The following is an 11,566-nucleotide window of genomic DNA, read 5'->3' as shown; positions in this document are numbered from 1 at the left end:
TCAAAACCCCGAATGCCAGCGTACCAATTCCAAGAGAGACGCCGAAGAAGAAATGAAGTCGCAGCGGAAAAGACAACGAAAACAAGAAAAGCAGAATGAATGAAGAAAACTGTCCATGCGAGGAGGATCAAGCCCGAACGCGCCTCGCATCAAAGTAGCTCAAATTGACAGCAGTGTCATTCACACCCACGAAAGGAGCCGCATCTTCCAATAGTTCCCAAGGACGGATGGGATACGGCCCGACAACTCGACCACGGTGTTGAAGACGGAGTCGATTTGCGACGCAACTGTTGCTCTCGGACGGCCCATGGGGGAATATTGCCGCAGCGCCAGCAGCAGGCTGTTGCTGGGCTGCGGAAGATCCAATGGCGGGCGATGGAGCCGGAGTAGACGTCGAGGCTGCAGGGGATGGCATCGAAGCAAGCTGTTGTTGTTGTTGTTGCGAAGCACCAGATGACCAAGACTCGCCCATTGGGCCGAGCAGATACAGGAAGCGGGAGTCGGTTTGGAATTGGACGAAAGGGGGGCACTTTTCCTTCAGAAACCGGGCACATTGATGGCGCACTTCATTGGGAAACACATCAATTAGGGAGGCGGCAACGTCCAGGGCGTGAGTTTGGAGTAGGATCCCTGGGCACGGATGATATTCCTCAGAGATATTCGGGCGGTGAAAATAATCGGCCGTGGGGTAGAGACGTAGCACATCTCCCGGAAGACGCGACAGCGCGATGCAGATGATTGTAATCAACAGTCGAGTCTGCTCATGCGAAGCACCGGTCTTCACTGCCAGAGAGGACTGGTTGAATGAGGCGCGGTGAATGACAACCATCCTGAGCAACGCAGAGAACCAGAAGGCGAGAGCTCGCTCAAATTTTGAGCGCGATTGACCAGCCGTTACGTCGGTCGTCCTGTCCGTATTCTGCATGGTAATGATCTTATGCAAAAGCGAGTCCATCCTCTCCACAAGCGCAGAAGCCACCGACGGCGTACCCGACTCGGGGATGCTGCTTGAAAGTTCCTCGATGATAGTGAGGTACAGCTTTGCCATCTCCAATGATCCAGAAGGAGGATCGTGCATCGACTCTTCCGATAGTGGAATGGCGAAAAATTCTTTCTCAGCGCGTTCGCGGATCTGACGCACGGCATCTGGACTCATTAGCGCAACGAGATCCACCCAGTGAAGCCTCTGCGCCCTCGAGTCTGCCACGGCAGTTTTGAACATCGCGTCCACGATGCTGTTGCGATCCTCAGTCCTGGAGTCGGTGTGGAAGAGGATCTGCAGCTTGAGCTGACAAAATGGAAGCGAGAAATCATCGGCCATAGTGGTCAGCTTTTCGACCTCTGCAGTGACAGAGCCCGACTGCGAAGGGACGCCAAGAAGAAGACCTAGTGCTTTTTGAAGAACACCCATGGCTGCCGGGTATTGGTTGATGAGCTTCTGCATGCAGTTTTGAGCTAAAGAGTCGGAATTCCGCACTAGAAGGTCGTGTAGTAACGTCACCATGGAGTTTTCCAAGTTACTTTTCTCTGGGCCACTGCCATCGAGTGATGCCGCAGCATCAGAAACAATCCCGAAAGCTTCCTCGGAATTCTTCGAAAGGAACTCCTGCTGCGCTAATTGAAAGCGGTAGGAAACCAGATCCAAATATCGTTCACCACCGTCGGAGACCACGAGAAGAAACTGTACAAGATCCGCGGGTAGGTCCGTCACATTAGGAATTGACGCTGCCGCCGATTCGGATTGCATGAGCCGTTTCACAAGAAGCAAGAATGCACGGAAGGTGACGCAGCCGACACCGATAAGTGGTGGAAGAATGCGAAGTAACGTGAGTCGATCCGGGGACTTCAAATGTCCGCAAACCCAGCGGGCCAGGGTACTATCGAAGTGCTTTGGATGGAACGATCTCAGCTGTGCTAGATACCGGCACGTGTCATTCGCCGACAGCTCTGCATGCTCGACAACAGACTCGAGATGTTTTGTGAGTGTGCTGAAAACCGTGTCCAGGGTGAGCTCGTCCATGACGTTCCCAGACATCAGAAGCTGATCCAACTTCTCCCGCAACAAGGGGTCCGCATCACCGAATGTGTCGGCGATGTGGTCTGAGATTGGGGAGGATGCAGCTATGCCCGACTTATTCTCCATGCGCGAGAGATCTTGGCGGAGAATTGCGACAGTGTTGAGCTCACTGGGTATCCGGAGACCAAGTTCGATTAGAGAGAACACCAGATCAAGACTCGGCATGCTGAACCTCTTCATAGCGGCGTAGGCGTCAACTAGTCTTCGGTATAGATCCGTGGTGGCGCCTATCACGCTGAGTGAATCGAAGTGATATTGTGTCGTGTCTGCGACTGATGCAAGAACGGTGCTGTTGTCACAGGTTGAGGCACATTTCAGCACATCTGCGAGCATGGAAAGATCCCCAAACATTTCCAGGATATTGCGGACGCCGTAGAACTCGTCAGGACTCAAGGCGGAGACCGCCGTCTTCAGGCCGCTGGGGAATGCTGATTGAATGATTGATTCGCTAGCATCCCGGGTGTGCTCAGCGACGCCGCGTCGTAGCCACTGGCCAACTTCGGCTTTGACTGCCCAACTTAAATTCGTTGGGAGCGGACATGGCGACATGTCGGTTTGCATGTGGGTATCGTCAAATATGCCCGGAAGACGTTGACTGATGTTCTCTTTGACTTTTTCAATGGTGGCAGCTTCCTCCGAGATAGAAAGCCCCGTGCGCGCCAAAAGAGTACTGCGTAAATTGGCAACGTGCTCTGGAAGACGGCTGACTGGAAGCTGTGATATGAGTCCAATGTCGCCAGGTAGCTTTTGCTCTTCCCTTGATTCTTTGGTAACACCCTTGGCCATTAGCCACTGCAGGTATCGACCAACCGAGAACGTCTGGGATCTGACCAGCTCCGAGATGGCATGGTAGATATTCTCCATATTCAGCTTCTTGTCGTTTCGGGCACGTGCGAGGAACGCAAGTACATGCCCGTCCACGTCGAACCCGGCCGCTTTCCATTTTCGTAGCAGGCGAACACCGATATAAACCCGGCAAACACCGTGGCGAAAGGGAGTGGCGAGCCACTCCAGTAGTTTGGAGACCAGAGAGGCTTTATCGTCAATGGAGCCGAGACAGGCAGAAGAGATGGAGGAGAGGTCGTGTGCGGTGCGTATAGAGTCAAAGAGGCGGATGACTGATTGATGCGGCGAGCGCTGTGAAGTCTGGCGAGACTGCCGAGGACGCTGCACCCGGGTATTTCGTTCTGCAAGACATTGGAGAAGAGCGCGATTCTGTTTTTGGGAGAGGTCGAGGCATGATGAGATGTGATGTTGGTACACGTCCCACGAATTCGGGAGGATAGCTGATGAAGGGAATTCATGAACAAGCTTCTTGACGAAGCGAGAGAGTCGGTCGATGAGAGGTTGCAATGTTTCCAGCTTGGCTTCCGTCGCCTGGCGGAGTTTCTCGAGCAACATCTCGGCCAACCGGCGTCCCCGTCGGCGATATCGCATGAGACTCTCCCAGTAGATGCCAAGCATCAAGAGCCAGATAGGAATGGTGTTGAGCGATGCTGATTCAAAGGACGACAAAAACCACTCGAGGAAATGATCATGGTCGAGTAAGTTCTCCGAAAATAGACGGGCAGTCAAGCCGACCCTGTCACGGCGTTAGCTTGTTTTTCATTTTGGTAGATTCATTGACAGAAAACTTACGCATAGATCATCTTGGCCTTCCAATCCGAAGTTTTCGCAGCGCTGAGCACGCCCTCGACGAACTGCTGTACGTTCGTGGTCCAGTCTCGCACCCATTTCGTCTCTAACCCGACGGCCATGGCACCGCTCGTGCCTTTTCGTTTGAAGGCCCGGATTTCATTGGCACCAACGCACTTTGCCAGCCAAACCGCTCGTGCTGCTGGAATCCACTTCCCCAAGCATTGGTCCAGCAGAACCTTGCCTCGGATACCGTGGGGAATGGTTCGGCTTAGTCTGCGCAGGGGCACAGAGGGGTTGGCTAGATCACGGAGCCAGGTCTCCCGCTTATTGTCTGTGAGCGTGACCCGAGGTGGCGGTTTGAATGTTGATGGCGCATGGACGGTGTTGTGATTCTGTCGTTTTTCAAGGGCAGCGGTGAACACCGATGAAAGGACATGTAGTCCCGCGCGATGCTTCAATTGCGAAAACAGTGCTGGGCGAGCGGTATTGGATTCATTTTGCGAGACCTGTGTACGGTCATAGTAGCCTTGTTTCGCAGTTTGTTCGTTTAGCAGGTCTTCCGGGTGGTTTCCCGTCCACGGCACGAAATCCGCGACTTCTAGGGCGAGGGTCAGCAATCAGGTCTTTCAGTTCCCACAGACAGGAAAACTCACTCTCTCCTTTGAGAACCGGGGCTACCGAAGGCACTTCAATGCGGTACGGGGTCGTTTGTACAGCCTTGACGGGCGAGCTTTCCCGAGACCTGGAAGTGTAATTCGCCGAACGTTCCGCCAGGGCGGTTTTCCACGGCTGAACAGGCAATGGAGGCGGCGACACCGCACCCCTGCCACGGTTCTCGCCGCCAGGCAATTCCGCGATGACCGCCTGGAACGACCACAGCGGCCGGCCGCGCCACGAGAGTGGAGGAGCGCGCGAATTCCCACTGCCCGGGGTATTCCTCGCCTCCGCCCCTGCAGCGGCTCCATCCCCGACGCCCGTGTTTCCCGGCATATCCAATCTGGGGCGTTTGGGAACTGGTTCTCCTTGTGACTCGAGACCATCGGCTAAGTCGACGACTGCCGAGGATCGACCCGGCATTTGCGAGGGTTGCGACTTGTCCGGGGAGTCATATTGCCCCTGGCCCTGGCCTAGATCCCCGCGCCCCGAGCCTCCCTGATTGAAGGCCCGGAGCGGGTGGCCCCATGGCTGGCCGGTGGATGAATGAGGGATCATGATAGGGACATGGTTGTTGATAGCGAGGGATTCATTCGGGTTGGGAGGGAAGGGCGGATTGGGAGGAGCGTCTCAAGGAGGAGGAGTGGCCATGGGCGTGACTGCGAGGGTGAGAATCGAGAGAAATGTCGAGTGCAGACACACCTACAGGGTGAGGGTGAGTCGGTTGCACAAGTACAAGTAATCTTGGGCCAAGATGTTTATCGGTCCGTGATAACGTAAGGCGCTCCGAGCTGCTCCGTGTGATCGACGGCAGTGGTGACTGTGTAGGAAGGGGGAGTGGTTACGGAATAGTTAACTACGATCACTATAGATTCAAACATGAATAGTCGTCTGTGTGATTTCCTATCCGTAGGTCGTACTGCCCGACATCGTAGTCATGACAGTCGTCGTGGTCTCGATGTTTTGCCACATCGAGTATCTCGATCCGAAAGGCTGTGCTTACCTCTCGGCTATCCCTGCGACGACAGGATTCGGGAGTAATCATGGAGTGAGTGTGATAAGACTAGTACAGTAAGACCAAATGATTTACCCATAATCATATTCCTACTGTTCTAGACCTAGTAGTACATAGCGCGTAGTGTGGTCTCCTTAGCGTAGTTCTCCAGTTCGGCCGGCAACTCCGTTATCTCGCACTCCACATCTTCCATTCCCGTCACTTCCTCCCCCCCTCCCCTTCCGAACACCATCACCATGGCGTCGAAGAAAGACATGCGCAGGGCTGATCTCGGTGTGTATTGCGTCCAGTTTCCATTGTCATTGGTGTCGGGCTAATCCACTCTCTCCATTGCAGCGATCCCCTATGTCGAGCCCCCCAAGAACGACAGCGATGGCGACTTGGGCGGTACATCCTCCCTCCCGTGACTCTTGCGTCAATGGAAAACTGATCAGGGGACATAACAGGAACCATGTCGAGCACCATGCCCATGGCAGCGGTAAGTGCTTGGTCGTGCGTGTCTGGGTCCCCGTCGCATGCTAATCCTCTCACCGCCAGATGTTCATGAGGAACCGGTGAGTCGGCCTCATTTTTCTAGATGGAATACTGTTATTGACAGCCGTCGCCTCCACAGAATGGTTGGATGGTAAGTGGGCAATCGCACATTCCATACCCATTGGCTCTTCCTCGGTGTTCTAACCACGTCTCCAGGGTCGCATTCGTCTTTTCTTTCCAGACCTGGTTGGCAGAAACCCCGGCGCAGAAGAAGAAGGCTTCTACGCCAGCATACACATCGGTGCTGATGTCCTGTTCGTGCCCTGTCCTACTCTCTGATCGACCAAGATTGCTGACCTGCGGGATTTATAGTGATGGCATTGGTCGTGGTATGTCCTGAGCGTCGCATGCTCTTCTCCCGCTTGCTGACCACTCCTCCCAGACCTATTTGCCGCTCTTCATGCCTCCGCCCGCAGCTCGGGCTCCCGCTGCCCCTGCGCCGGCTCCTGCCCCTGGCGCATAATTCGCCCATGTTTTCCCGCCACAACCGTCGCTTGAAAAAGAAAAACTAAAGGGCAAGGGAAGGAGGAGGATTTGCTCCGTGTGTGTTATATAATATTCATGTACCAATATTATAGTATTGCCGTCCTGGGCGCAGAGATCCATCCGTAATGCAACCTACGCGAGTCGGGTCACGTGGTGCGCGGGACAAAAGGCTCTTGCCCACTTCTGCTTTCTTCCTCGTCAACCCATTCAGCCTCCACCCCAAACTCCTCGCACTCTCACCTCACCGCGCGATCGCTTGATCTTTCCCAGAGACTCACTTCCCAGACCCCACTCTCTTTACAAACACTGCTTTTAAAGGCCGTTTCCTGCAAAAGTCCGAGTTTATGTCCATCGAAAACCTCAAGACCTTCGGTAAGTTGGGTCGCCACCTTTCCTCCCCCCTCCTCTCCCCACTCCGGTTCCGCTACACAGCACAACAACGCGGTGTTTTTTTCTTCTGTATGCCAGGAGACAACTCTATCATGGTCTACCTAAGAGCCCTGCCTGTTGGTGTTGAGTAACGAACCTTTCCTGTCGCCCAAGCTATTCCCGTACATCGCTGCGGCGGGGTAGAAATTTACTCCTGGACTGAGCTGACACCCTTGCCTCCCTCGCAGACCCCTTCGCCGAAGCTGACGAAGACACCGGCGAGACTAAACAGTCTCAAAACTACATCCACATACGGATTCAGCGTACGTCTGCCCCGTCACACGGTCGCGATTCGTCGGCGCTTATATTTAGAGGGGGTGTGTTGCTAACCGCCGTGTTTCGTACAGAGCGCAATGGTCGTAAGACTCTGACTACCGTGCAGGGTCTTCCTAAGAAGTTTGATCAGAAGAAGATCTTGAAGGTGATCAAGAAGAAGTTCGGTAGGTTTTTGTTCGCTTTTTGATTTTGAGTCATGTCGCGTGCTAACCTCCCCCTTCCAGCTTGCAATGGCACCATCGTCAGCGACTTGGAGATGGGAGAGGTGATTCAGCTCCAGGGCGATCAGAGAAAAGATGTTCAGGAGTTCTTGACCGACAAGAAGGAGGGCCTCGAGCTGGATGCCAAGACCATCAAGGTATGTCGCCGTCGACACTCCCACTGTGACTTCATCTCTAACCTGTGCCGTGTCTAGGTCCATGGGTTCTAATCCCGACAACATGCCTTGTTCCCGTCCCCTCTTCCCAGTCTATGTTGCCCTGGGGGCGGTGGGATAGGAGGTGCGCTTTGTATCCCTCACCCCGCTGGCCATGCACATTTGGCCTTCGCAACGATCAAATGCTCTGCATCCTGTTCCCCCGTCACTTTGAGCCTGGCATATTAGACCTGGGCCACTCGTCGACCTGAACCCCGCTATCCATCTCATGTTTCTTTCCCCCGGCCCATGTTGTATGGGGAAGAGCGCGGGTGCTCGTCGGTTCGAGACCGCTATTTTTAGGATGGGATTATGACGGAACGAGGCGTTGGTAGATACCCATGTCTGTACAGACAGACAATGCTTTCCATTCATGACTCGCACGTTTCTTTTTTTGTGTTTATCTTTGTTCTCATTCATTTGCTTTGCAGGGGGAGATGTCGGGACCAGTGCTCGCAGATTTATCTCCTTCCTTCCAGGGAGAATATTTCTGTGTCTCTGTTTCCCCGAGGAGATTCAAATTGAATGAGAAGCGTGTTTTGCTGAACCGTGCTGTCGGTCCTTACCGTCTTCCTTGATTTGTGTTTTTTCGAGTTTCACTTCTTCTGACAATCAACCGTTTGTTACTAGTTACCTTCACTTGGCAACAAGGAATGTGACTGGCCACTGAAGAAGTCTCTGTAGACAGATCCGTAGATTTACATGCCCATGCGACTCCGAGAAAGACGGTATATTAGATCTATCAAAGATCGCTCTGTATGAGAAAAAGACAATCCCGAGAAGGAAAAGTGATATCAAGTGCCAAACATCGAGCCCGAAGAAATAATATGAATCTGTACAACTCCAGGGAACCTATTACAAAAATAAAATAAAAACAAACGGCAGCCGGTTCCTCCCAAAGCAAGGTAGAGAGAAGCGCAATAAGAAAAACCTACAATTCGGCGCGGGTATCAGCGACTCGCATGCGTAGGAAAATAGCCACGGCCCAGTCCCATAATTTGCGAGTAATGACAAAAACAGGGACCTCGGGCTCGTTCTCGCGAGTCAGATGCAATTGCAGAAGGAGCGAGGACATGCTGACGAAACTCGCGACGGAGACAACGAGGAGCGAGGCTGCGGTTTCGCGTTTGATGGTGGCGTGGTTTTGGGTGGCGTGGTAGACGAAGGTTAAGGTCTGGATATTGTATTAGTAGGGGTTTTTTTTTGTAGGAGAGAAAGAGATCAGGCCAGGACGCACAGTTGTGATAGAGATCCAGGCTGGGAGGAGAAGTCGAGGATCGTACGATGCGCCGGAGAGGTAGAGCACCCAGGACGTTATATATGCAATTAACCCGTTTGTGGTCAGGAGACGGATCACAACAGCTGGAGGGGTGTAGTTCAGAAGCCTGGCGATTTGGATCAGCACATAATAAAACAGGACACTGGTTCGAGGAAACACCCACCATCGAGACATCATACAATCCGCGAAGAAATAGGAAAGATATGCGGATGCACAGCACTATGGCGAGAAAAGCGTCAGCTACAGAACCAAATGATTCACGATTCAAGAACGAAGAATGGGCGTAATGCAGCAAGCATGGTTTCTTTACATACCCACATAATAGCCAAAGCCACCTCGGTGACCCTAAACCTCCGCTCAACATCCCATTCCTGTCCGACACTCCCAACAATCACCGCCGCCCATCCCTCCCGTCCCATCCCCGGCCGAATATGCAGCAGCTCCGCCAGGAACGTGAACGCGCACCGCAACCCCCACCAAGCAGCGGGCAGGGTGCTCAGCGCGCGGCAGACCAGCAAGGGGATGTACCACCGGCGGTCCACGCCCAGAATGACCGCCACACGGGGGTGTAGGGCTGACGCCCCTCCGTGGCCGGCATCACTGCTGATAGGGGTCTGGGAGGTGGAGGAGGTCGGGGACGGCGGGGACGGCGGGACGATGGTTGATGCTGGAGAGGACGCCACGGCTTTGGACTGGCGATGCGGTGCGGATGTGGAGAAAGAAGAATAGGGAAGCACGGATGGCGTTGCCACAAGCCGCGGAATGTTTAGGTCAGGCCCGCGAAGTGTGTGAGCGGGCTGTGGAGGAGGAGGAGGAGGTGGTGGTGGAGACGCATTACGTCGAGGAGGAGCCAGCCTTTTGGTTTTGATCACGGCATGTGTGGCCGCCGCACAAGACCAGACGTAAGGAGTGGAGAGGGGAGAGGGTGCTGGAGGTCCTATCGAAGGAGCGAGGGTCTGGACGTGTCGTCGAGCTGTCAAAGCTCCGGGGGGGGAGGAGCCCCTAACTGGCGGTATGAGATTTTCAGTGCTGATTCGTGGCGTTGCCTGTATGCTGAAATAACTGTAGCTGTACAACTGCAAAGCAAATCACCCAAAACCAGCAATTGCTCGCAGCAACAAGAGGAGGACCGGGTCTCGTGTTTAGTTCTTCAATGATCCGGAGCGGCACGTGACCTCTGCGGATTTTCCAGTGACCCGCGCCGGACCATGATGTTTCCCTTTTCTTCCTCCAGCACGCTCGCTCGCCATGGCCTCTTCACTCCGGCTGCCCCCCGGCAGCTTCCTGCTGTCCGCACGACCCAGCAGTGCAACTCTCATTCACTCCCGCGTCGCGGTTTCCTACCAATGCCGGTCCTTCTCCCAGTCGCCCCAGCGTTGGGCAATGCGACCAAACAGGAACATGGCAATCAAGAACCCGAGCCAGCCCTCGATGAAGACACGGACCAGACAGATGGAGCAGACCGAATTGCCCAATGATATTGGTTTTATGCCGGGTACCTTTGTCCGGCCGTTGTGGAGGCATATGCCTTCGATCTTCGAAAAGCCCCGGGAGAGGCTACAAATGGAATGGGCGTGGCTGAAGTCCAGATTCCAAGATATTGCTTCGTGAGTTTTTCGAGTTCTTGGACTGCGGGGGGTGCAATCGATTTCCTGTGTCCTGAGGGCTAATTTCTGCACAGAGTGATTCTATACTGCAAAAGTAAGGGCAATAATCTTCCACTCCAATTCCGGGACCGACGCAAGATTGCGCGCGCTCTGCAGAAGGATATGTACACCGCATTTGCACAGTAAGTGCATTCCATGAACCCTTGTTCAGAGAGAGAGACAGTACATGGTTCTAATATGCGGGTGGAAAATAGAGGCGATACCAAACAAATCCGTCGCATCTGCTGCCAAAACCTCGCCAATAACCTGGCCGGACAAATCGAGGCCCGTCCCAAAGGAGAGGAAATGACCTGGTCTCTGCTCAAGTACCTCCGCACCCCAGGCACATACTTCACAGGAATGCGCGTCATGTCGGATCGAGCGTCGGAATTGCCCGACCTCCCCAACTCGGGTATCCGCCAGGTCGTCCTACGCATCACGAGTCGACAGGCCACGAGCAAAAAGTCCACTCGCCCTAGCAACAAGGACGTTGCTCCCGCTGCGAAGGAGCAGGATTGCACCGAGTATGTGGTCATCCAGTCGATCCGTTGGCAAAACAACGATTCTGGGTGGCAGGTCTGGGGCCATGTCAGCCCGACGACCCTGAACACCCTTCTAACGGACCCCTACTTCAAGCCCGGGTTGACCTTGACCGAGCGTCTTTCGGCTATCCGGGAGGGTTCGGGGATGAAATAAAGTCTTGGGATTGACGCACACACATACAAAACATCCTGAGCCAGAAAAGGCCACTAGAAATGGGGCTTGGATGTCCTGCATCATCCACTTCACGCCAAAACAAGAGATCGAAAAAATAAAGCAGGTCTGTTCCACAAGGGAGTTGGTCATGACTATGTTTCTTTGTTCCTGGCATCAACCAAGAGAAAATTGGCCTCTTGATTCCCACCACCAACCCACTCATCTTTCTTCCCATACCGACTGTGTTATTTCCACCGTTCCCATCTCCACCGCTTCGGTCGGAGTATTTTGTTCCATTGAAGCGATTCCGTTTCCCCTGTTTGTACACTCCAAAGAAGCACTTGATATAGAAGAGATCTATCACCTCATGTACCATAGCAATATATGTTCTCCCTCGAGCTTCGACTGTCTACACAACTAC

General features: G+C 53.8%; 5 protein-coding genes across 5 annotated transcripts; 3 read left to right on the top strand and 2 right to left on the bottom strand.

Annotated features, from left to right (window-relative positions):
- Positions 1-127: 127 nt before the first annotated feature.
- PFLUO_LOCUS738 (RNA polymerase II mediator complex subunit) lies at positions 128-4,792 on the bottom strand (the record flags this gene model as incomplete). The annotated part of the gene is made up of 3 exons (XM_073785055.1): positions 128-3,659; positions 3,716-4,313; positions 4,369-4,792. The coding sequence occupies 3 exons, from the start codon at positions 4,790-4,792 to the stop codon at positions 128-130; spliced, it is 4,554 nt and encodes a 1,517-aa protein (XP_073634834.1).
- Positions 4,793-5,620: 828 nt separating this feature from the next.
- On the top strand, positions 5,621-6,381 carry PFLUO_LOCUS737 (uncharacterized protein; the record flags this gene model as incomplete). Its single annotated transcript, XM_073785044.1, has 8 exons — positions 5,621-5,657; positions 5,721-5,771; positions 5,831-5,862; positions 5,922-5,938; positions 5,998-6,009; positions 6,075-6,172; positions 6,231-6,247; positions 6,301-6,381. The coding sequence occupies 8 exons, from the start codon at positions 5,621-5,623 to the stop codon at positions 6,379-6,381; spliced, it is 345 nt and encodes a 114-aa protein (XP_073634833.1).
- Positions 6,382-6,748: 367 nt separating this feature from the next.
- On the top strand, positions 6,749-7,539 carry PFLUO_LOCUS736 (Eukaryotic translation initiation factor eIF-1; the record flags this gene model as incomplete). The annotated part of the gene is made up of 5 exons (XM_073785033.1): positions 6,749-6,776; positions 7,022-7,096; positions 7,181-7,273; positions 7,334-7,467; positions 7,525-7,539. The coding sequence occupies 5 exons, from the start codon at positions 6,749-6,751 to the stop codon at positions 7,537-7,539; spliced, it is 345 nt and encodes a 114-aa protein (XP_073634832.1).
- Positions 7,540-8,455: 916 nt separating this feature from the next.
- Positions 8,456-9,123, bottom strand: PFLUO_LOCUS735 (uncharacterized protein; the record flags this gene model as incomplete). Its single annotated transcript, XM_073785022.1, has 4 exons — positions 8,456-8,698; positions 8,762-8,909; positions 8,967-9,022; positions 9,118-9,123. The coding sequence occupies 4 exons, from the start codon at positions 9,121-9,123 to the stop codon at positions 8,456-8,458; spliced, it is 453 nt and encodes a 150-aa protein (XP_073634831.1).
- A 928-nt stretch (positions 9,124-10,051) lies between these two features.
- Positions 10,052-11,145, top strand: PFLUO_LOCUS734 (uncharacterized protein; the record flags this gene model as incomplete). Its single annotated transcript, XM_073785011.1, has 3 exons — positions 10,052-10,410; positions 10,485-10,592; positions 10,665-11,145. 3 exons carry the CDS (start codon positions 10,052-10,054, stop codon positions 11,143-11,145), a joined length of 948 nt encoding a protein of 315 aa, XP_073634830.1.
- Between the last annotated feature and the right edge of the window lie 421 nt (positions 11,146-11,566).

This window comes from Penicillium psychrofluorescens (assembly GCF_964197705.1).
Source record: "Penicillium psychrofluorescens genome assembly, chromosome: 1".
Classification (NCBI taxonomy): Eukaryota; Fungi; Ascomycota; class Eurotiomycetes; order Eurotiales; family Aspergillaceae; genus Penicillium; species Penicillium psychrofluorescens.
The sequence above is the reverse complement of the archived record's forward strand: the minus strand, read 5'-3'. Positions and strand labels throughout refer to the sequence as shown.